The sequence below is a fragment of the Scleropages formosus genome, chromosome 10 (genome assembly GCF_900964775.1).
Source record: "Scleropages formosus chromosome 10, fSclFor1.1, whole genome shotgun sequence".
NCBI classification, from domain to species: Eukaryota; Metazoa; Chordata; class Actinopteri; order Osteoglossiformes; family Osteoglossidae; genus Scleropages; species Scleropages formosus.
In genome coordinates, this window is record NC_041815.1 from 27,017,141 (window position 1) to 27,042,858 (window position 25,718).

The following is a 25,718-nucleotide window of genomic DNA, read 5'->3' on the forward strand; positions in this document are numbered from 1 at the left end:
AATGGTATACAATATATATCCCATATAATTTTGCAGAAATATCACACACACATTGACTGAAACCACTTGTCCCCAGTGGGGTTGCGGCAAGCTGGAGCCTAACCCGGCAACGCGGGGCATGGGGCTGGGTGGGACGCCGGTCCATCGCAAGGTACCCCAAGCAGGACTCAAACCCCAAACCCACCAGAGAGCAGGCATAGGCTAAACCTGCTGTGCCACCACCCCCTCCCTTGCAAAAATATGTCAGAGTTTATTTGTTCCCTGCAGAGATTGCGTTAACTTGTACTCACTTAGCAAAAACCTCTGCACAGGACTGCGTATAGAAAAAATTCTAATATATCAAATACATCCATGCAGATACAGTATAGAAATACTGAGACTGGTCTGCAACAGTTTGCCCCCCCCCCGAACAAACTTCACACATTTCTACAAATTTTAATGGATAATGTCCAATGTCACCATATCTGACTTTAACAGACTGAATATATTATATATACACATTATTACTATTGCTATTACAATTACTATATACCATTATATTCATTTAGCAGATACATTTCTCCAAAGCATCTTACAATATTGAACTACTCACTATTTGCCCATTTATACACAGATGCTCCTTGACTTACAGAGGTTCGACTTAGGATTTTTCGACTTTACGATGGTGAGCTGGCGATAGACTTCGAATTTTGATTTTTTCCTGGGTAAGCAATTTGTGGTGCGATACTCTCTCGTGATGCTGGGCAGCGGCGGCAAGCCCATAATGGCCATCGCGCGTATGCTAGGCTATGATGTTCGGTAGTTTAGGTGTATTAAATGCACTTTCGACTTACGATATTTTTGACCTACGATGGGTTTCGCGGAACATAACCCCATCGTCAGTCGGGGACCACCTGTAGCTATGTACTTTTACCGGAGCAATTTAGGGTAAGTACCTTACTCAAGGGTGCTACAGCTGGAGGTGGTATTCGACCCTGCTACCTTTGGGACCAAAAGGCAACAGCTCTAATGCTACCAGCTGCCCTACATATATTGGCAAACTTTTCTGCATATCGACCTCCATGACCCCGACCGGGATAACCGGTCACTACTCACTTGTGAGACTTCTTCCAGCTGGCTCCGCTGGGCCCCGCTCCACAGTCGTACGCCTGGATGATGAAAGTGTACTCCTTCTGTGCCTCGCAGTCGATGGGCCTCTTGGCCCGCAGAAGACCCTCGCCTGAAGTCTTGTTCAGCACCACCGCCTCGAATGGGGCATCCTGCCCGTGGATCTTAAATGCGCAGATCTCACCTGTGGCGGGGGTTTCGGGGGGTTGGGGGTAGAGGAGGGGTTCACGTGGAGGACAGCAGAGGAAAGAACGTGACTCGAGAACCTGCCGCAAGTGCGTTCCTCTTTGGTTTCTTACTCTCTCAACACGCCATAATCTCTGTAGTTCTGGCACACGGGGTATAAGGATGTACATATACAAGGTCACAAAAAATCCATCACCTCGCTGTCGTGTGAGATCAGCACCAGTACCTTTTTATTTTTTCTGGTCCCAAGGCAGGCCACGTTGCTTGGGCTACCCCGAGGTGAGTGCACAGCTGCCCCGACTCGCAAACACCTCACCGAGTGTGTAACTCAATTTGTTCCTTTGTTCACATCCAAAGTCCCTTTTACCACCGAAGTGGAGGCACGGCCAAAAAAAGCTTCGGAATAAAGACGTCCCTCAAATTATTTTGCAGGATAGATTCTGCTACAATCTCAGAGGGCTATCATAATAAAAAAAATACTCTGCAGCACTTTTATTATTTTTATTACCCAAGAGCATCATTAAAATTAAAAAGTCATGTAAAGTTTTAAAGAAAGGGAAGATGTTGCCTACAGTACTCGTTGGTTTATTCATCGTAAAAACTTGCAGCGCTCCATATTTTGTTATTGATTCCTAACACCAGCATTTACATTAGACATGAGGAGAATGCGCACTTAGTTTGTGTGGATTGAACCCACATTCTCTCTCCACTCACACACTGCAAGACAGCAGCACTACTTGCTGTGCCACCGTTCTAGCCCAATTGCATGTGCTTTCAACACAAACACTTTCCCGTTAATTCATTTTTAATAGCATTTCCTTCACTTGACTGGTTTCGAGGGTACATCAAAAAGTGTAGTAATAATCATTGTAGGAATAATCACCGGAATATAGATTATTGCGAAAAGCGGTTGACGTACCCTTGTCGAATGTGCGTCTGGAGCGGCACGAACCCTTATTAACATGCCATCCTAGGGGAATAGTAAGAGTAAAGGAGGCCCAAACAGAAAAGGAGTGTAGGACCACCTCAGTTCAACTCACTTCCACAGCGTTTAGAGCTTGGGCTGCAGGCAGTATGGTGGCACAATGAGTGGCACTGCTGTCTGGCAGCACCTGGGTGTTGCGAGAGGACGTGGGTGTGATACCCGCTCGGTCTATGTGGAGTCTGTGTGTTCTCCCCGTGTTTGCGTGGGTTTCCTCCCACAGTCCAAAGACATGCTGTTCAGGTTCACCCATAGTGTGTGTGCGACAGAGAGAGTGTGTGTGTGTGTTCTGCTGATGTATAGATGAGTGACCCATTATAAGCAGTGTATCTAGCAGTGCAAGTCACTGTGGTGAATAAGGTGTGTGGGCTGGTAACACTATATAAAGTTTATTGGAAGTCGCTTTGGAGAAAAGCATGTGATAAATAGATAAAATTCACTGTGTAAAAGTTTTAGGCACTTGGGGAAAAAAAGCTGTAAAGTGAGAATGATTCCAAAAATAATGCTCTTAATTTATAAACTTCCTACAAAGCTCAGTAACCATCCATCATCAACAACTGCTTGTCCTGAGCGGGGTCACGGCAGGCTTGGCTGGGCCCTGCTCTCTGGCGGGTCTGGGCTTCAAGTCCTGCTTAGGGTGCCTTGCGATGGACCGGCGTCCCGTCCTGGGCGTGTCCGCTCCACCTCCAACCTTACGCTTTGTGTTGCCAGGTTGGGCTCCGGTTTGGCGCAACCCTACCTGGGATAAGTGGTTTCAGACAGTGTGCGTGTGTACTTTAACGACATACAAAACCCTTACTTAAATACTGTAACTTTTTGCAAAAGGAATGCTTGGAAATCTAAAATATGCTCTTTCCCATTGACACTAATGCAGAAGACATTAAAAAACCGTTTAAAACAAATATTTTTGTGAAACATCTAAGTGCCTAAGACTTTTGAACACTGCCGTAAGCGTAAGGCCGCGACGACCCCCTCGCCCGCACCCTGAGCAATGCCATCGCGAAGGCCGCGTGAATCGCGCTGAGCAACGGCAGCCGCATTCGAAGAGGAGAACGGATCAGTTATAAAACAAAGGAAAATAACTGACGGAACGGGCCGTGAAGAGCGCCACCAATCGAGGCGCGAACCACCAGCTGCTCCGCAGCTCCACATCTACATCCACCTTCCTTCCTTGAAGGGGGTTTCTGATGGCGGCTCGCGGCGGCGGCGACGGCTAATTGCACCGATAGCGCTAAAGCTAACAGGAAGGAGTAAATTGGATTGGCGCCTCGCTTTGTGTGCGTATCGCTGCTGGCCGCCCCTGATAAGACCAACTTTACTTTGGCCCCGTTCGTTTTCTCGTTCCCTCATCCCTCCCTTTTCCCCGTCCCCCTTATAATCCCATCTCCTCTTCCCCGAGCACCGAAATAATCATTTACCCTCCGCAGTCAACGTGGAGTGCGGTGTGGGGCACCGGTTAAATTTCCCCTTTTATATCACCTGCACAATGACTTATTGAAATTAAATGGGCTGCATAATGGAGGGAATGTGGCGAGGTGCATAGAAAAATAATAATAAGATCGCCACGTGCGCAGCGTGCGAGGGAGGCGATAAGGCCGACGCGGTAAGATGCCGGGGCCGATGTCCCGCACAGTGTGTTCGCAACGCCGTTCAGGCAGAAACGAGCATAAATCTATTACAGGCAAAATAAAACCGTTGAAAATGTTGGGCCAGATGGGAGAGAGTGGGCGGGGCGGGGCGGGGTGGGGGTCCGCGAAATGACTGGAGGTTATGCAAAAAATATTTTGCCACCTCTTCTACAGCACACGTGCATTTTGGGATTAATTCCTGTGGGAGGGCAAGAAGGTCAAGAAGGTCAGTGTTAGCGGTGCTGACGTTACGGAATGACACGGTCATTTAGATGCGGGTAATGAAGTAATTAACCCTCCTTATCTTTTATTAAAGAAGGAGATTTATTCCCTCTTTAGTGGCAGCGAGGTCCTTTGAGGGAACAGCGAGGCTCTCCTTGGCGCCTCTCTGGCGTTGCAGGGTCGGCGGTGAGGTGACGCACCAAGGAGGACGCAGCAGCTCCGAGAGACACGGTAAAATATTCAGGTTCTTTAAAGGGTCGAGGTGTTTGTCACATCTCCTCCCAAACGGCTCGATCTCAGGGTGACCAGAACTCGCTAGTGAGGGGGCGCCAGGGCAGGGAGCTGACGTAGCGGTTCACTGACATGGGCCGTACCTGAACCTAGGCAGGGGGGGCTACTCAAGGAATGAAGGCTCTCGGCAGTGTCCTTCGGAGTCACACCAGCCACCTACAGAACATCCCTGTCAATGTGAAGTGCACTGAACTGATCTACTTACAGTGATTTACCCCCATTTATACAGCTGGGTAGGTTTTACTGTACCAATTCAGGGTAAGCACCATGATCGAGGTACTACACCTCCAGCAAGCTACCATTAAACCATTTTGATCTCTTTGCAAGTGGAAAGAGTGCTAAATCAGTGCTCCTTTGTGTGGTACCGGTGGCTCGAACCCGATCAGCTGACCTCTCCAACAGTGTCGTACGTTGGAGTCCTGCTCTTACACTGTTAAATTACCTCACTGTGTAAATGGGTAAATAACTGTAAGTAGCTTAACACTGTAAGTTGCTTTGGATAAAAGCAAGAGCTAAATGAATGAATGTAAATGTAATGTAAATGTGGTGTAAAAGTGCACTGCTGTACTTCAGGAGCGGTGGTGCACGTTCACTTCCACACACACTGATAAGTCGTCAACGTGAGGGATCCGTGTCTCGACCACGGATGACGGATGAGCCCCGCGGCCTCAATGGCAAAACCACCATCGGTTTCCCACCAAAGCCACTTGGTTCGGTGGGAATGAAGGGAAGAGTGAGAGCTCCAGAGCACATCCCCATAGCCCCCCCCCTCCGCTCAACCGGGGAAACCGAGTCGACTCCCCGCAGAGAACTAAACTCGACCGCGCTAACGTTGGCGCAAACCTCAGACCTGCGAATTGAACGGTGGATCTATCTCTCTACGGGGGGGGGGGGGGCCGCACATCAGCCTTCCGAAGGCCAAGGCAAGATTTCATTACATGCATGATTCATAGCGATCAACGCAACACCTGGACACCTCCAGCCAGCAGCCGTCACCTTCCTGTCAGAGACGTCGCTTTCTAATCCTTTAGATCTGATCTTTAAAACTCTTTTCAGTCCAGTATTCCCACAGCGGGTGCAGCTGTCACGTCGGATTCCGAAATTACCCTGTATAAACTGGTAAATCAGTGTAAGTACCGAGTGCAGAAACCTCGCAGTGTAACTCACTTTGGAGAAAAGTATCAGATAAATAAAAAAAAATAAAAAATAAGAAAAATTGTAACATTTACTTGATTCTTCAAAGCAACTTACAATGTTTTGTTACCAACCAGAACCCCAAAAACAGTCAAGAGCTCTTGGTGAAAGTTCCATCCATAAATATATGCATGACCAAAGTCAATAAATTTCTTCCTTAGAAAAAATTTTCATCTGATGTACATGACAGTTGAGAGGAATTCTGCAATATCTCGACACCTTCTGTAACTTATTAATGCTGTGTGACCAAATTTGTGGAATATTGTAACTTTTTGACCTTGCTTTATGTATGTGGATGTATTTGTATTAATAAATAGGGATGTATTTGAGTTTATCTGTGTGGATGTGTTTTGTCAGTGCTTTATTTCTGTCCCAGTGTTGCTGAGGACTTAAAATTAATAAAAATAGACCAACCAATCAGTGATCGCCAGTGATATGCCTATTGGTAAAGAAGCCCTTGGACCCACGATGCTGAGCTCGACACTGAACTGAACGTCTCACACACACAGCCATCACATACAACATGAGCCACCGGTGTGTCTTTTATCTCCTACGGTAAATAACACCAGTGTTGCTCTTCTGCCTCTGCACGTGATGCCACGTTGGTGCTGAACTGCGACTTGTTCGTCAAAGCTGGACGCATCCCTCTCGCCCCTCTCGTCCCCCCCCAACTTCACCGATATGGGAAACTTCACCGAGCAAATTGAAAAGCCTGTAATTATGCTCTTCATGAAATTAGCAGGGGAAAGACATTACTGGGGCTGTCCATTGCGCAGATGAGAATTAATACCCATCCGCTCTGTGTTCTCCATGTTGTCGGTGGAGGAGGCGGGCGGGGGGGCGGTGGGGTTGCGGTGCGAAGCGGGGGCGGCTGTAATTAGAAACGCACATCTCCCGCAGCATGCTGGGAGGCGGAGACATGATTTGTTCGACCTTGCGGCGCTTCGCCGAGCCCCCCCACCCCCACCTCCTCAATTATGTAAAGGATCGGTCCTCTCTCTTCCCCGCTGTCGATACGACAGATGCTGGGTTTCAAGCCGGAAGGATGCGAGCCACCATTCCCCCCATCTGTGAGTGACAGGGTGGGGGACGAGTTACAGAGGCCTATCACTTTCGGCTGAGCGAGTGGAACGATGATGTCATCATCATCTCCAGCGCTGATGCTCGCGACTCCTCCTGCGCCGCTGACGCTCAGGTGTAGCGTCACCTGCCTGCGCTGCAGTAGGTGCTTTTAATGAAGCACGTCGAGATAAATCACATCACCCTTCCGGAAATCAGCACCTGTATTTCCTCAAGCACCCCGCCACCTGCTGAAATGCACGAGTGCCGCAGCACGGCGCCATGTTTATCGCCACAAGGCTCACTGGAGAACGCGGTAGATTGTGGTAAATCGGTCCTGACAGGTGTATGCCCTTCAGGTAAGAACAGGAGGCAAATCTGGGTAAAACTATATGTCTGTGTTCAAAACACTGTGAATTACCATAAGGTAAGGGTTGCGCAGCTGTAGGGTATGGTTTGTGAGGTGGAGGAGGCCACGACCACAGGGCAGGACTAAGGCCAAAGACAGCAGAACTTCAGCCAGAAGGGGTTTTATTAGAAGCCAAAAGCCAACAGAAAGCAGCCCTTCTGTGCAAAAGGCAAGAGCTAAGGCAAGACAAAGCTGAACAAAACCATTTCTTTTCCAAGCGATGCTCAATCACTACCCTCCAAACACAGCTCCTCAAGACCTCAGGCCAGCTGCCCTTACATTCTCTACAAATAGTAGTTAAAAGCTGCCAGCTGGCCGTCATAATTCAATCAGGGCAGGATTGGATTCCTGGGAGATGTCCGTCCTGATGCCCCACGTCCTGTCCGAGTTTGACCGCCCGCTGGCTCACATTGGGTAATGTAGTGGTTTAAACCGATTGCTTTGTATCCGAAAAGTCCCGGATTTGAATCCATGCACCATGTGTAGTACCCCTGATCAATCTACCTACCTTGAACCGATTACCCTGTTGATACAAACTGGTGAATTTTGTAAAGGTATCAGATTAATACTATGTCTTTTTTAAAAAAAAAAAATTAAAAAATTACTATTAATATGAGGTTGGCGGGTGCAGTTGCGCAGCGGGTTTGACCTGTGCCTGCTGTGTGATGGGTTTGGGGTTCGAGCCTTGCCTGGGGTGCCCTGCGGCAGACTGGGATCCTGTCCAGGGTGTGTCCCGGCCCTCTCAGTCCTGCGCCCAGTGCTACCAAGTAGGCTCCAGCTTGCCATGATCCCACTTAGGACAAGTGGTTATAGGCATTGCAAAAAAAATATATATATATGAGGTTGGATGAGGAACTTGAGTGGTCACCACAATGGTGCTGGTTCAGCTCCCTGAATAACACACTTATACCATGAAAAATTCAGCTTCAGTCACTATAATAAAAGTAACAATTTTGAGATGTAACACACAAATGGGGCAGAAGGGAGGCAGGATATGAAGTTTTTAGGGTTTTCATCTCGATTCCTGAAGGTTCTGGGTTCAAATCCCACTCCTACTGCAGCAGCCATGAGGTAAGTAGCCAACTGATTCTGAATTTGTACAATAAAAACATATATATATGTATTCATAGATAAATCATTGTGAAATTGGTACTTATTGTTTTATTATATAAAGTACATTGTTAATGACTCACTCGTAGCTTGTATTTGTTTTTATTCCTGCTATTATCTCTGTATTTATTGTTTTTCTTTTATTTTTCCTGTGAATATATGTTCCATGTGATATTTGTCTTGCTGTAACTCCATGAAAGCTCTGAGTCTGTGTTCTGTGTGAAAATAAATTGTCTTACATTGTGTTGAGTAACGTTCGGTAGAAAGGAGTCTCATAAATAAAGGTTAATAATAAGAAGAATGCGCCGTGTGAAAGAGAGTTTATCGCACGGGAGGTAAAAGAATAACGCGTGCAGGTCATTAAATGAAAAACGAGTCGTTCCCTCTTTGTCTCCCTTCCCCAGAAGAAGGCACGGAGCAACGTGCGAATCCCCGTCAGAGCAGCTGCTTTATATTCATTGTGTTTAAGTATCTGTGAGAGTTTACGGCTCCGTGATAAAACCCAAGGGTGGCTTCTATTATATAAAACTGTCAAATATAAATGGGACGCAGATGTTGGTGTTGGAGCGGGAGGAGACCTGCCTGCGCTGGAGCGACGCCGGACTGTCGGCACACGGTACCTGCGGCTAATAAGCGCCTCTTATTAGCGATACGTGTGTGTATACACAAATACGCACACACAAAGGGTCGCACAAGCGTATGATACCTTCTTACACACAGGCCCTCCGAGAGCTCAGATGAGGCCTCGGCTATTTCGCATTGCGAGGCCCCCTTGCTGTTTGGGAAGTGGGGTAGAAATTAAGTATTTTAATGAAAGAATCTCACACACACACACACACACACACACACACACACACACACACACACACACACACAAACTGCTTGTCCCAAGTGGGGTTGCAGTCAACCAGAGCCCAACCTGGTAACACAGGGCACAAGGCAGCTGAGCGGGGGACATACACCCAGGACAGGAAACCAGACCACCACAAGGCACTCCCACCAGGACTTGAACCCCAGACCCATCAGAGAGTGGGACTCAACCAAACCCATTGCACCACCACACCTCCTGAAAAAATGACATGAAAAGTTATATTTGCTGAATGCATGACAGCGTAAGGGGGGTGTGGTGGCACAGCGGGTTGGCCCGGGTCCTGCTCTCCGGTGGGTCTGGGGTTCAAGTCCCGCTTGGGGTGCCTTGTGACGGACTGGCGTCCCGTCCTGGGTGTGTCCCCTCCCCATTCGGCCTTACGCCCTGTGTTGCCGGGCTAGGTTCCGGCTCCCCAAGGCCCCGTATGGGACAAGCGGTTCAGACGGTGTGAGAGTGAGTGTGATGACAGTATAATTTTTAGCTTTAGGCTCTCTGGTTAGGGTAGTTTCTATGTGGTGCTGCAATACACCCCTGGTTCAGGTGAGACCCCCCTGTGAGGTGGAGCCCAGGCCAAAGAGCCCTGCTCACCCACCTTGAAAGAACATTCAGCTGGGGACCTTTGTGGGGAGAAACATATTCATATGGATTATTATGAGGATTTATTTACCTAACTGTGCAACACCTTTATTCTAAACAACTACAATGTTAGGTTTGTATACTGAACTAGTTGCACTGATTTTTCTGTTTATACTCCAGGGTAATTTTTACCGTACTGATTTAGGGTAAGTATCTTGGTTAAGGGAACTACAGAAAGAGTGGGGATCTGAACCTTTTTACTCTGGATGCACAGTGGTTGCTCTAACCACTTTGCCACCTGTTGCCCCAGGTATTAAAAAAAGAACAAAATAATTTCAACTGAATGCCAAAAATTATTAATAGAATATGAGGCAGCAGGTGATGTATTAGTTAGAAATAGTGCCTTGGCTTTCAAGGACCTGGATTCCAATCCTTACTCCCCTCGATCAAAGTACTTACCCTGCACTGATAAAGCAAAAATTTCCCAACTGTATAAACGAGTAAATCAGTGTAAGGGGTTTGACATTGTAAGTCGCTTTGGAGGAAAGCATCAGATAAATAAACGTAAATTTAGTTTATAATTAAATTAATCCATCTAGTTCCAATAACCGTTTGTCCTGGCAGAGTTGCGGTGTGTTATTAATTTCATTCACAAATGCAGTGCGTGTTCGGCGCTTCCTGCGCACCCTGGTACAGGTATTTACCTTGTTTTGTACAATTAAGAGTGGAAGACAGAACATGGAGGAGTTGTGCTAACAAGAGCCAAGCGCAGAGTCGGTCTGTTTGTGGTTCTCCTCCAGATGACCTCGTCCGAAAGGGTGTCCGTTAATGCGGCGTAACGCAGCGCAGCGGCCAGGTGTTCTGTCCCGTCCCCCCCACCCCCTCGGCTGACGACTGAAAGCCGGCTCTGCGAGGGATGCTCGAACTCTTGACCCAGAAGCCACGCCGAGCCCGTGACGCCGCTGGCAGCTCTCGTATTGCGAGGGCTTGCGGGGGTCGTGGGCATCCCGCCGGGCCACCGTGTACTCCAGCCTTCCGGAACAATCCGTGGCATCTCGCTCTGACAGACCCGGCTCTGGCAGATTAGAAGCGTGGCACCGGGCCAGGAGTCAACAGAATTAATAGTATAAATGTCAAAATAATAAAAATAAAGGAGAAAGCAAGGTGGAGCACCTTAAAAATGCACAGCGTACAGCCTCACTCGGAAAAGAGGTTTAACGACACAGATATTTCCCAACCAAGACACTAAAAACACATCTACACATTTATCCAAAGTCCCCTTACATTGTTCAGCTACTTACACAGATTTATTCACTTTTACTGCAACAGTTCAGGGCAAACACCTTGATGGAGGGTACTACAGCAGTGGGAATATGAACTTTAACCGGTTCTCCCCCTGCTGCCTCAAAACACACATTGCAAATGTGAGAAGCTCACGGGTTTATGGCGCATTGTACAATTCACGCTGCGAAAGGAGCGTAGGCAACATGCCGCAGTTTCCATGAATAGCCAGAAAAAAAATTATTCCTTGCAATAAATAACTCTTTACACGCGGTACTTTCAATCCAGAGAGTCCAAATCCCCAATTAAGCCGAGTCCCAGAGTGGCGGGGGAAGCAGATTAAATTAGCGGCAGGCGCCTGCCAAACTCGGTTGGCCGCCTCACAAAGGAGGAGCTGCACCTCACCACGTTTACACCTGCTCCCTTTCTCTATTCTGAGCGGGACCGGCGCTCGGCGGCGGCGGTGGCGGCGCCAACCCCCATTCCCCATCCCCCGCCCCCCGGCGGGCTGCTCCGCGGCTGCGGCCCGCTGTGCACAAAGCAGAACTCGCTCCTGACCTTTTCACCAAAGCGCGTCTTTAATCACAAAGCGCTTTGCTTGCACACGCCGACCCGCCCGCCCCCCCCAGAACGAGCCCCGCTGGCTCGCCTCGCCACTGGGCCGCCCCATAAATACATTCCGCAGCGCGGATAAGCTGCCTACACGCTTCTTAAAATGAAAATTATTCGGTTGTATGTGTATGTGTGTGTCTGTGTGTGCGAGAGAGTTTGTGTATGATCCTTTGTGTGTTTTTGTCACTGTGCATATATATGTGTGTGTGTGTGTGTGTGTTTTTGGCAGTGAGGTCACTGTGTCTTGTTTATTAATCTCCGCCTGCATGTGTGTTTATCTCTGCGTTTCTGTGACCTATCGGCAGTGTGTGTGTGTGTGTGTATATGTGTGTATGTGTGTCAGCGTACGTGAGCGGTAAGTTCAAGGAGTGGCGTGTGCAACCGCCTCGGATTGCGTTATAATAATTTAAAAAATTACTCTGTAACACTTCCATCCATCCATTATCAATAACCAATCGTCCAGTGCAGGGTCAGGTTGGTCCGGAGCCCATCCCTGAACCACAGGGTATGAGGCAGGGTACACCATGGATAGGATGCCAGTGCCTTGCAGTATAGCATTTATTTTATTAATGTATTATTTCCCAGATCCTAAGTGCACACGTCAAACTACATTAAAAGTGAAATTAATTTAAAATGACCAAATTAAAAAATGCATTACCTTCTACTCAAAGCTCATTGCTGACTGAATCATTCCGGAAATGTCCAGTGTTCGTCAGCTTCTGAACACTTTCAGATTTATTTACAATCTACCCAATACGTAAAAGCTTGAGAACACACATCTCCCCCAATTTCTTTAGGGATTTATTTTTTTGTAAAAATCTTGAAAATAGCTATAATGAATAAAAATTCAAAGGGGGGTGCGGTGGGTTGGACCACAGTCCTGCTCTCCGGTGGGTTGGGGGTTCGAGTCCCGCTTGGGGTGCCTTGCGACAGACTGGTGTCCCGTCCTGGGTGTGTCCCCTCCCTCTCCAGCCTTATGCCCTGTGTTACCGGGTAGGCTCCGGTTCCCCGTGACCCCGTGTGGGACGAGCGGTTCTGAAAGTGTGTGTGAATAAAAATTCTTGGAGTTTGGGTTAAAAAAAAAAAAAACTTTTAGCATTGAAATTAACTTCAGGCTACATTAGGACTAATTGAAATGGATGAAAATGAAAACATTTTCTTTCCAGAAACTTCTTTTCTGTTGCCAGCTGTTCACTGATGCATCGGGAGCATAAAATATTTTTTCTGGTGGGCCTGTACTGATAGATCATAAACGTATGCACCGTTCCTGATCTTGTAATTGATCGCCGACAATCAGGAACACCGGACACGTCCTGTTGTATCCCACTTAATTTTATTATTTATTCTTCCCTATTTTCATCATTATATATTCCTCATATTCCTGTAGCATGTTCCTAATTTCTACTTATTTGTAGTGCCTTATTTATCTACCGCGGACAGTCGGAAAAGCATTTCACTGCACGTCGTACTAAGTATGGTTGTGCGTGTGACAAATAAAACTTGAAACTAAACGCTGGGGAAATGAGTTGAATCAAGGCGGTTCCACACTCCTCTCTTGTTTGGGTATGTTTTACTGCCAGCTAACATCTGGATGCAGAAATGCAGTTTCTTTTACTCAGAAACAAACCAACACACACACACACACTTTCTGAACCGCTTGTCCCATATGGGGATCAAGGGGAACCGGAGCCTAACCTGGCAACTCAGGGCATAAGGCTGGAGGGGGAGGGGACACACCCCGGATGGGATGCCAGTCCGTCGCAAGGCACCCCAAGTGGGACTCGAACCCCAGACACACTGGAAAGCAGGACCCAGTCCAACCCACTGCGCCACTGCGCCCCCCTTTTCAGAAAGACTACAAAGTAAAATGACAAAAAATAATCCACTTAAAAACAAGCCAACAAAGTGGAAAATATGTATATCTTGTAACTCAAATGTTTGTAACATGAGGAGTTCACCGTTAGTGATCGTGACTATGTGAGAGTATTCGTCTGTGTGCACGTGTATATGTCTGCATATCAAGGGTGTGTGTGTGTTTCGCTCTGCCCTTGCCGTGCTGTTTCGTTCTATCTGTGTCTCTCTCCCTCACCTCCTCTGGTGTGTCTTCATTAGGAGATCTCACATCTGACAGGTAAAACAGACGGGGAACCAGCAGTGACAGCCAGGTGCCAACCGACGGCCGACTGCCAACAAAACGTCTCTTAGGCCGAACACTGCTAATCAGAGTCAATGCGGAGCTCTTGTGCGAACACACACACACACAAATATAAGAGCATAGGCCTACTGTAAACTTCCACTTAAACCTCCTGGGACAAACCCTACAGCCCCCCGAATCAAAGACATGGGAACACCATAAATATCAACCACTCATAATTAATGTTATCAATATGTTTCCTCATTCCGAAACATGAAGTACTTAATACTTGTCACAAAGAGCAATTTATTATTTATAAGTCCATTTGCCAATAATAAACTGAAACATAGAACAGAAATCACAGGCAGCTGGTAGCATAGTTATTAGAGTTGCTGCCTTGCGTTTGAAGGACCAGGGTCTCAATCCTACATCCTGCTACAGTACCCTTGAGCAAGGTAATTACCCTGAGTTCAGACAAGTAAACACTACCCACCTGTATAAATGGGTGAATGACCCGTCGAGTGTCAGGACCTCTTCATTGTTATTGTTATTATTATTATTAATAAAATGCTGTATTGCTGTTGGGAGGCACAGTGGCGCAGTGGGTTGGACCGGGTCCTGCTCTCCAGTGGGTCTGGGGTTCGAGTCCTGCTTGGGGTGCCTTGCGACGGACTGGTGTCCCGTCCTGGGTGTGTCCCCTCCCCCTCTAGCCTTACGCCCCGTGTTGCCGGGTAGGCTCCGGTTCCCCGCAACCCCCTATAGGACAAGCGGTTCAGAAAGTGTGTGTGTGTGTGTGTGTGTGTGTGTGTGTGTGTGTGTGTGTATGCTACTTTGCTTTGGAGAAAAGTGTTGAATGAATGAATGAGGATCTGCTGTCAGAATCCCACCTGCTGCTATCCTACTCTTGACCAAGGAACTTACCCTGAATGGCTCCAGCTGTATTAATGAATGGTAAATAACTGTAAGTATTTTAACACTGTAAGCCGCTTTGGAGAAAAGCGTCACCTAAATGAATAAACATAAAATGTAACAGTGAAACGAAACCAGGTCCTAAATACAGTGGGCTGGAGCCGTGATACTGGGAGGTCTATTTCCCTCGTGACTCGGTACACTCCAAGGCAGATATAATGTGGTCCCTAACCGTCATCTCACTGCCGGAGGAGACCCTGTTACTCCACAGACCTGTTTGAAAGCATTTCTGCAGACCCCCCGCTCTATTGACCCCCATAGCAGTGAACGGTGTGGAGAAGCTCGGCGGGGGGTTACGTGTTCAGTAACCCCGTACCTTCTGGCCCGAGTGCCTCCTCCACTCCCTCTTCCCGCTAGATCATGGCATGTGGACCAGGTGAGGACTGGTCTGAAACAGCTGAGATGCAGCTACAGTCTGCTGGGGACCGTGAAAGAGCAGCACAGTTCTGGAACTTTTCTTGCAGAAGATGAAGTTTGTTGACGTTACCAGCCATTGATCACACGGTCACCTCAATAACATAGCATCGAACAGCAGGTCTCAAGACCTGGAGGGCTTCCCTGTATCTCTTCTGACATGCAAAATGTTACATATATACATCTATATACACACACACAGTCTGAAGTCACTCATCTCAAGCGGGGTCGCAGCAAGCCAGAGCCTAGCCCCACAATGGAGAGCGTGAAGGGACGTACCCAAGGTGGGACGCCAGTCCATCGCAAGGCACCCCAAGCAGGACGTGAACCCCAGACCCACCAGAGAGTAGGCCCCAACCAAACCTGCCGCGCCACCATGCATCCCCATGTCAACACAACACATTATATAGAACAATTATTCTGTCTCCTTATATCTGGTTTTTTACTTTTCCAGACCAGAACTATTAATACCACTTATCAGTAATTGCTCCATATTTTCAATTATCTGGCCTGCGACACTGGGTCCAGCCCACAGGATTCAATGTGACGCAATAAACTGAGACAAAATTAGAAGATTCTGCCAAATGGTTCTGTGAGAGAGACTGTGAGGCCCAATGCATTGTGGGAACGGTGTACCCACGCTCTCGGCTGCAGTCTGGCACTCTGTGATCTCACTTCCCTACTTAGATGTTTGTGTTTGCATCCTCTGTTTCGCACCATTGCACTTTCATTTTCTAATTATCCATTTATTTAAAAGTGAAATATAGCTTTAATAGTCCTCAAAGCCAGTCCACGCACACTATGAGGCCAAGCTTATTGTATGAAATAGTTTTTTTTTCAAAATTATTTGATAAATTATGATGTTACAAATTGCTATTTATTCTATTTGAATGGATTACACAGTTTTTTCCTCATGATATTAAGTATCATTTAGGGTGATTAAACGAATTAGGGGTGAACTTGGGATGGGCTTGGAATGATTTGCAATTTTATCCCCATAAGAAATAATATAATGATTTCATGATCTGGTTCTTTGATATTCGGTTTGTTTTCAGTACTGAATGAGACCAGATAATGTGGGATAAGTACACTGCCTGTGCTGCTGTATCTGGCTAGACCTTAACTACAGTTAAGAATCACTGTTCAGGTGGTATATGGCGGGGAGAAGATCCGGAACATTCCGCCAGTTTTAAAGACAGAAAGCAGATTACACAGCACATATACTCCCTTATATATAGACGTCTTCCAACCCCCTTAAGATTGAACGGGGTCCTCTTAAATTGTCCAACAAACCCCTGCACAGTCATTGACTTCAAGCGGTGGCGGATTACACCACATGGAGAACCTTGACCCGTCCCTGGGCTTCTGTCCTTACTTATTACAATCACAATAGGCCTTTGATTAGCTCCGTCCTTCTCCCCATCTGGATTTATAATAGAAAGCTTTAGACTGATACCGCCATTATTCCCCGGTAATTCCATTAAAGCGGATTCATTCCCCGCAATTACGCCGGGTGACTGTATACCTTGTAATAACGGCCGAGGGACACAATAGCACTAAATGGGCAAGTGGCTGCAAGAGTGCGCCACTCAGCTCCGTGCTAAGCAACGCTTCCGAATCCGGGCATTATAGCGCCGGACCGGGCGGCGAATGAACATTTACATCGAGTCTTCCAAACAAAGATGATTAGACAACAAGGAAGGGCCAGCGCAAAGACCTGCAGGGGATCGACTCGCGGAAGGCTCGCGATGAATAATTCACGAGGCCGGATGAGGAGCCGCCGCGCGCACTTGACAGACAAGGCGTTGCCGAATTTGTCATTATTAGCAACGGCGGAGGCGTTATGTGCAATACAAATGATAATTTATTGTCATTAGGTTTTATCACCATGACGAGGGAGATCAAATCTCGGGAGCGCAGGTGTGACGGCTGAAGAGATTTTGTTGAGACGGCCCATGTCTGTGAGGGGTGATACTGTGCTGGTTTTGCTCGGGCGTTACATCGCCTGGGCTGCCCATCTGGACGTGGGATCGAATCCGCTTCGGTGTGTGTGGAGTTGAAATGTTCTGCCCGTGTTTCCGTGGGTTTCCTCCACTACAAAGACATCTGTTTCAGGTGAACTTGTGACTCCAAACTGCCTGTGGTGTGTGTAAGGATGTGTTTGATCCCACTGCAATGTAGTGGCATCCCACCCAGATTGTACCCTGCATCACACCCTGTATTTACAGTATACGCTCACAACTGTGACCCTGGATTGGACAATCGGTTATTGATGTCGAACAAACAAACAATAAATGACTTATGGCTGTTAAGCAGGGGGAAGCCTGTGTAACCTTCAGGATTATTCTCCTGTTTCTCTATACCGACAGGTGTGGATTAAAGGCACAGCTTTTCACTCCAGGAGAATACATTCGACAAACATGAACAGAGGGGTTCATGATCACCGCTGAGCCAACGGCGCTGAGTGGACGTTTCCTGCAAATGCATCTGAAAACAGATTTCGAACGTCCACCCTCCCGTTGACCGATCTATTCAACCACCACATCGTGGAAGCAACGGTGTGGTGGTTATGATTCCCGCACTGGTGGAAATAACCCTAAGAGCACAAACCGGGGTGTTGTGTGTCCATCTGAGTGTCTGTAAAAGCTTGATGAGCTCTGTTTATATTATTGTGCTTCGCATTGAAAACAGCCTCCCAGCACACTGCATTTTCCCTTTTTCGAACCCAGACTTCTCCTGATGGATGTAGACTTGGGATTTTTGAAGGAAAAGTAAAACCTTGGCAAAACTCCTGGCATCCTCGTCCCGATTTTCCCCAGAATTTTTCTCTGTTTTTCTCTAAAATCAGCAACTGGTAGAGGCAGCAGGTGGTGTAGTGGTTAGAGTTGCTACCTTCAACACAAAGGACCTAAGGTTGAATCCCACCTCCTGCTCTACTACCCTTAATCCAGCTACTTATGTGGAATCGATGCAGTAAAAATCATCCAGCTGAGTGTATGTAGTTCAATGTTATAATCCACTTCGGCAAAAAGCCAAAATAAACGCAAACAGCTAATCTATCGCATCTGAACGGGAGTCCGAAAACTCGGGCTATGGTTCAAATTTATTCTGTCACCTGGCAGTCCCAATATTTCTATTGCTTTGGCCCTGATGTACAGGAGCAAACATCAACTTGAGTCATTCTGGCTATCCATCCATCCATTGTCAGCCCCGCCTAGAAGCGCCCCCTACAGACCTGTGAATGGACTGCAAGTTTCTGGCTGCCAACAGGGGGTGGTAGCTCATCTGCAACACACCAGGTGATGGGTGGTGGGGCAAATTAATTCTCACAGAGAGCACCAGAGGACAGTTTCCTGTGCCTTCCAGACATCTAGGCTCACGAGGGCACCCTGGGATACGGAGGGGATCCACTGATACTTAAAAAATCCGGAACGACTCATTTAGGTTGAAGATATATGCAAAAGTCTTTGCGGGGGAAAAGCCTACGATAAAACATTAACGATATTACTGCTTGGGGGAGGGCATTTACAAAACATATATTTAAAATTTATTATTTATCATTAATCTCCATACGGTATGCATTGTCCCTCACATTTTGGAAATAAAAGTGCTCACCCGAGAGCTGTCCCCTTTTTAGAGAAAAACGTTCTTGGCTTCAGAAGCAAACTCCAAAAAGTCAGTGAAGAAAGAACTATGAATGATGCTCCAGTTAGAAAAACATGCATCGACACTTATTCAGATTCGCTGCTCCCTCATTAATGAATAAGACATCAGTTTGGGCTGAGAATAAAATGAATCTGAACGAGGTGGCAGTAGGGGGCAGAGTGGTTAGAGCTTAAGGTTGTGGATTTGAACACCCCCTCTTGCTGTAGTACCCCTGAAGGGTTAGGATGCAACTAATGACCCTGAATTGCTGCCGCAGCTTCCTGTGTGTGTTTTTGTGTTGTTTCACGCGAGCACCTCCACCCTGACCACGCCTCCTCTGTCGGACCTCTGACCCTCACCCCTGAATCAGGGCTGAGGACTGCGGCTGCACCCCCCCAAACCCATGCTAAGCACCGCGCTGAACAGACACACATTTTCTGCAGTCACCATGGTGACACTCTCGAACCACACAATGCTGCTCATCGCCAGCAGACCTAATAAACTGGGAAAAAATGCAAAGGCTGCCTTTATAATTTGTGAAACGAGGTGGATAAAAAGCTCGCGGCTCCCGGCACTCGGAGCGGCAGATGTTCGACCTCGACGCAAGCGAGTCGAGGCTGTTGAGGTGTGAACTTTCTTTCAGGGATCAAATGCCAGTTGCTCTAAGAGCCTGGATTCACATCTGGAGTCACATCTGTGAGCACATTTATAGATGATGCAAACAAACACGAAGAAAAATAAACCTTTTATCAACTGTGGTGGTCAAGGTCCGACTCGCCATACATCCCTGCAAAGTGCTACGCTCCTCCACCTGTGGCTGCTTGGTGGTCCCACCCACGAGGAATTCAAAATCAGAAGTTGGCAAGGTGGCACAGCGAGTAGTGCTTCTGTCTCACAGCACCAGGGTGGTGTGAGAGGACATGGGTTTGATACCTGCTCAGTCTCTGTGGAGTTTGCATGTTCTCCCTCTTTGTGTGGGTTTCCTCCCACAGTCCAAAGACATGCTGTTCAGGTTCCCCCATAGTGTGTGAGTGAGAGAGAGAGAGAGAGAGTGTGTGTGTGTGTGTTCCACTGATGTATGGATGAGCGACCCAGTGTAAGTAGTGTATCTAGCAATGTAAGTCACTGCGGTGAATAAGGTATGTGGGCTGATAACACTACATAGAGTTCATTGGATGTTGCTTTGGAGAAAAGTGTCTGATAAGTAAGTCCCGATGCAGTGGAACTTCGATTCATTTACCTAACGCTTTTCTCCAAATCGAATTATAATTATTCAGCCATTTATACAGCTGGGTAATATTTATTTGAGTAATTTCAGATAAGTACCTTGCTTGGAGGTTCTACAGCTGGAGGTGGGATTCAGACCTGCTGCCTCTGGATTTAAAGGCAGCAGCACTAACCACTAGGTTACCAGCTGTCCCAAAACGCACTCCCTCTATCCCTGGGAGCTGCTGAATCCACCTGAACATTCCAGAAGGATCTCAAACCCATCTCTTTCAGTCACTTCTCTCCTGATCTCCTGATAGCTCCATGAATGAGTCCAACGTCTGCTGTGATTATCTATGTACAGATGCTCCACTACTTACAATAGTTCGACTTAGGATTTTTCAAAGTTACGATGGTACGATAGCGATGCGCATTTGGTAGAATCCGTGCTTCGAATTTTGATCTGTTCCCGCGCTTGCGATATGCGGTACGATTCTCTCTCCCGATGCTGGGCGATGGCAGTGAGCCGCAGCATCCGCTCAACCGCGCTCGTAGTCTCCGTAGCGACCACACCAACAAGTGTAAGTGACCGACACTGTGTCGAAAGTGTTTTTTATTTTGTGTTTTCACATCCCATCAGGTCTACTGAACGCCCATGTGTGTCTCCTGCTTAAATTCGCCCAGCTGTAGGTTATGGTCAGCGTTCCGAGTACGGTTAAGGTAGGGTAGGCCAGGCGGTGATGTTCGGTAGGTGAGGAACTGTGCTCTTCTTCCACTTACGATGGGTTTATCGGAACGTAACACTATCGTTAGTTGGAGAGCTTCTGTACTTGATATCTGAATGTCACCTGCAACATTGTGGTATCGGACACACAATCCAGTGTCTGTGTTTATAGCTCTTCGTCTGTTGTTGATATACTTTACTCTGTTGAATAAATGTGCTTGTAAACGAACGGGGGGACTCGAAGAATAAGAACCCGTCACATTTCGTCCCTCACAGAGCGACGGGTGCTCCGCTGAGGAGGTCAATACAACAGCTGTCCAGAGCCCTGCGTGCAGAAGCAGGAAGAAAAAAACAGTCTCTATTACATAAAGGTCGGCTTGACCAGAGAAGAGGAGTGTCGTTGATCTCCGGCGGAGGGGACTCTGAGAGCTGCAGAGGGCCGTGACATGAGGCGCAGCTGTCCAGCAAGACAACCAGCCTTCGGTTGAACGACGGAGAGTCGCGGGTTCCGATCTCAAGACGGACGGCAGCGGAGGCCCGAGCGCCGGGTGTAGAAGGGGTAATCCCCACGCGGGATGCCTCACTTTGGGCGCCCAGGATCTTTCCTTCAAAGCCAGAAGATGTAAAACATTCCTAATGCTGCTCCTCTTTGACGCGGAAGATTTATTCCACGGGTCCGGGAGGGGATGTGGGTTAATCCCCCGCCCCCGAGTGCCATGCACTTTGGCTAAATGTCACCACGTCGCTTCAGACTGACGTGCCGAAGCAAGCAGGGTTCGAGTGCAACCAGCCAATCACGGCCGCCCTCGGCGATCACACCCGCGTCGACAGCTGAATAGGAATAATTAATAATACATCATCACATCTGGCTGAACGAACTGTCAAAGTGAAGCAGGTGTTCCCAGGCAACTGATGAACTCAGTTAAATCGGACTAATTTTAGCAAGATCATTAAATTAAAACTTTTTTTATTTATGTATTTTTCTATATTTTTTCTGTCTATTTAATATTTTTGTTGAGGAATGATGGAAAATTATCAAGTGTTCATAGGTCTGTCATTGGCATATAACTTTGAATTAGTAAACTGCAAAAGAGGATGAAATTTTTATTGCGATGATCACATTTGAGAGGAGCTCTGTCTTGTTTCATAATAAAATAAAAGGTTCCTTTTATTTGCATTGGTTCCATTCATTTGCAGCTCAGGGACAACTGTATTTTCTGTTTAAAGTCACTTTTTTCTAATGAATCCTTCCAGACACATTTATTATTTTATCTACGGGAACATTTTGGCAGCAGAAGCCTTGCAGTTTTTGTTCCTTTTTTGTCCGCGCAGGAAACCTGCATCTTTGAAGGAGACATTTATCAGCCATTAAGAAAATTTAAAACAGAAAAAAGAAAAAAAAAAGAAAACAACTTTTGCTGGAAGGTTAAGAAATCCACAGCAGATATTCAGTTCTTTTGCTTATTTTATTTCAATCTGTTCAGAAGGTTCATTAATTTTCTTCACAACAGCGTTCGATGATTGCCAACATCCAGTTTTTATGGTTAAAAATACTAAAAAATAAGGATTATGGGATGTTTTGACACTTCGGGGGCCGACCGTCCACGTTCGGCCCAGGGAGGCGTGAAGGGCGAGGGCGAGGGCGCGAGGCGTTGTTTCGGGCACGAGAAGAGGAGAGAAGTGCCACTCCGCCTCGGCCACTCATTCGGAGCGCAGCTCCCTGCCCATCAATAATGCAAAGGCATTCCGGGAGAAGGCTGCGTGCTCTTCAAGCTGGGAGTCGGCGAGATGAGAGTGTCCAAAATAGCATCCGCTGTCTCCAGGAGGCTGCCAGGGACAAGCGTGCCAGACGAGGGTGAGGGAGGAGGGGTGTGTGTGTGTGTGTGTGAATGTGGCCGTGTGTGTATTGTGTCTGCTCTTCGGTATTTATGGGAGGAAGAAAACACAGGTAATTACAAACCGCTGCTCGGCTTCCAAGCCAAACCGAGATGTGCATGAGATGAGAGCAGGTGATTTCCCACAATCCTTCACCACATCGGCACTACAGATGCGCTCTCTAACATTGCATGTAAGTTCATATGTTAATACAGGGCAGCAGGTGGCGCTGCGGTTAGAGCAGTTGCTTTCCGAACCTGGATTTGAACCCCACCTCCTGCTGTAGTAGCCTTGATGAATGTAATCTCTCAACCGACAAAGTCAAAATTAACGTCCGTATAAATGGATAAATCATTTTCTTAAGCTTAATGTACAAGTATCACACTGTAAGCCGCCTTGGAGAAAGGCATCATCTAAAATTAATAAATAGTAAATAATACAGTCTCCAAAATGCGGGGGACTTGGGACACTGAGATGTGTCCGGTCCAGAAGTGACAAGCGTGAGATGGTGCAGGGAGGACGTACAGAGTTTTACTGTAGCACAAAGCAGAGGAGAGACGGCAGCTTAATAAACCAAGGAACATTTATCTAGGAATCGTTCGGGAAAAACATTGAATTTTTCTTCATCCTGGAAAACCATCAGCTCTTCAGCAGCAACATGTAGCTTCCCGTGGCTTCTCAGTGCAGTTGTGTACTTATATACCTTTGGCCGCACCTGGTACTCGTCTCATTCCCAGGTGCACCTGATAATCCCGGGGGTGCAGTACATGGACTGACCACAGTGTACATACTTCACACCTTCATACCAACACTGCACAACATGGACTTTCCCGAAATGTGCTGCAATACAGTGTCTTTGGGCCTCAAACTGTACGTTTACCTGCCGATTCACCAACCACATCGCGATGTCAGCTCTATTCCCAGAGATCCGGGATGCTGGTGGGCTGCTTTGCTTTCACCCTTCTGTCCAGAACAGGTGTTTTCCAGGCCGCCCAGGTGGAGACACACTTGCGAGGGGTGCTGTGCCTCCAGGATGCGCATCCGAACCACCGATGCAGGCTCTATCGTGGGCACGCAGGCGGTCATTTCACCCTCAAATGTGAAGGCTGTCAGAACTCTGACGGATGTCTTCCGCTTATTATTCCCATCATTATTATTTTCAATTTATTGCCTCATCAAGAATGACGCTGAAGGATGATATATAAGTTCAAGAGCACGTCACATACATCAAACGCCTGTAACTACCTAATGCAATTAAATAGATTTATAAAGAGCCTTCCGCAGATGGCCGTAAATTTCACCATTTGCTTAATTTCCCTTAAAGTTTCAAAGCAGAAATTAAATTGAACATCATTAGAAACACACAAAATTCTGCTATAAGTTTCTTCCACTAAAAAAAAAAGTGTGTGCGCTATTGCTTTGTAGGTACAGAAGTTCTAACACCGCACAAGGGATCGGCCCCGGCGGCTGTCGGGACGACAGGGATGCCACCGCGGTGTGATTATAAAGGATCCCGAGAGGGCAATCGGTTTTAATCCACCTCCCTCCTCCCAGGTCCATCTCCTGTCTCATTTAAAGGGTGTGTGAGTGTGACACAGAAAATCACATTTAATCCAGTGTTACTCGTCCGGCGGAATTCAGGGAGGTGGAGCGCCGGATTTTCCGGAAAAATCTGTTTTTTCCTCAGTTTACTTTTCTCCGAAGCCTTGCTGGAATTTACAAGAGACTCAAACACCATCTGCTCATGTTGTCATGATTCAACCATCTGAGGTTTAACTGCTAGATGTTCTATACCCAAAATACACAACCCAAGTATAATAGAAACAGAGAGAAACCAGCTGTCTTAATTGAGTTTAACTTGGATATGGGACGTCATAATTGGCCACGTTGAACTGAGGTTAACAATGAGTTTGTCCAAGACAAACCTTTATTATTAATAATAATCATTACGTTCATTCACTTTTCTCCAAAGCAACTTACAATGTTAAGGTTACAATTATCTACCCATTTATACAGCTGGGTAATTTTTACTGGAGCAATTCAGGGTAAGTATCTTGCGCAAGGGTACTACAGCCAGAAGTGGGAATCGAACCTGCAACCTTTGGATCCAAATTCTGTAGCATTAAACACTGTGTTACGGCTGTCATTAATGAGATACAGCAACTAATAGTGTTTTTACAGTACGCTCCTTACAATGATTTAGACAGCTTAGGTAATTTTTACTGTATCAGTTACATTTATATTTATTCCTTTATCAGATTCTTTTCTGCAAAGCAACTTACAATGTTAAGCCACATACAATTTTTTTTTACAGTTGGGTAATTTTACTGAAGCAATCTGGGGTAAGTACCTTGCTCAAGGGTGCTACAGCTGGAGGCGTGATTCAAACCCGCGACCTCTGACTCCAGTTCAGAGTGAGTACCTCGATCAAGAGTTTACTGGAGAGTGGGGATTGAAACCAAGGACCTTCAACCACAAGATGATGGCACTAACCACTACAGCACCTGATGATGCCTTTAATGTAGAAAAGACTGTATGACCACAGACAACCTGGAAGATAAAGGTTTACAAGTGTCAAGGGCCTCTTATGAACAGAAACACAGCAGCAGAGACGTCCAAGAAACGTGGTCGACATTTTAAGTTCGCGTTCCTGATGACTGTACTATAGTTGGTCTCTGTTATTACAAGTTTGGTTCTGTGTGGGGATGTATGTGGTTAAATATTTAAAACCACTAGCTGCCTTCCACACACACTTTTATGTATGTATGGGGGTGCGTGTATAGTTTATGCACATTGATTTTTAGCTATAGATATCAGATCAATGTGCTTACATTTACGCATTCAGCAGATGCATTTTGCTTTTCTCGAAATAACATACATCTAATAACATTCAGGGGCATTCGGCACAATATGTCCGGGATTTTCATGCGTTTTCTTTTTTCAATACTGTCGTGTACAGCGATGAACTGCTATTTCACCCAAGGTGTAGAAATACAATACGTGGTCAGATACGGATTTTCTAGAAAATTCTTGATGGATGCTATATTCTGCATGTTTGCCGTGACCCATCCAAGGCCTCTTTACTTCAGTGTCCTACTTCTCCTTTTAGTTTTGTCACTATCACTGTCAAAATCTAACTCTGTTGCCACCCTCGAACCCCTGGACTTCCTCTAACACCCAGCACATTGAGCATTATTTACATATTTTTCCTACAGGTTGGGCACGG

General features: G+C 46.7%; 1 protein-coding gene across 1 annotated transcript in view; it reads right to left on the bottom strand.

Moving 5' to 3' along the window:
- LOC108932153 (calsyntenin-2-like) overlaps window positions 1-25,718 on the bottom strand; it is a 223,157-nt gene that overhangs the window by 56,600 nt on the left and 140,839 nt on the right. Inside the window, exon 3 of the mRNA XM_018748374.2 lies at window positions 1,096-1,291. Coding sequence (XP_018603890.1) covers window positions 1,096-1,291 — 196 coding nt within the window. The remainder of the gene's footprint in view (window positions 1-1,095; window positions 1,292-25,718) is intronic.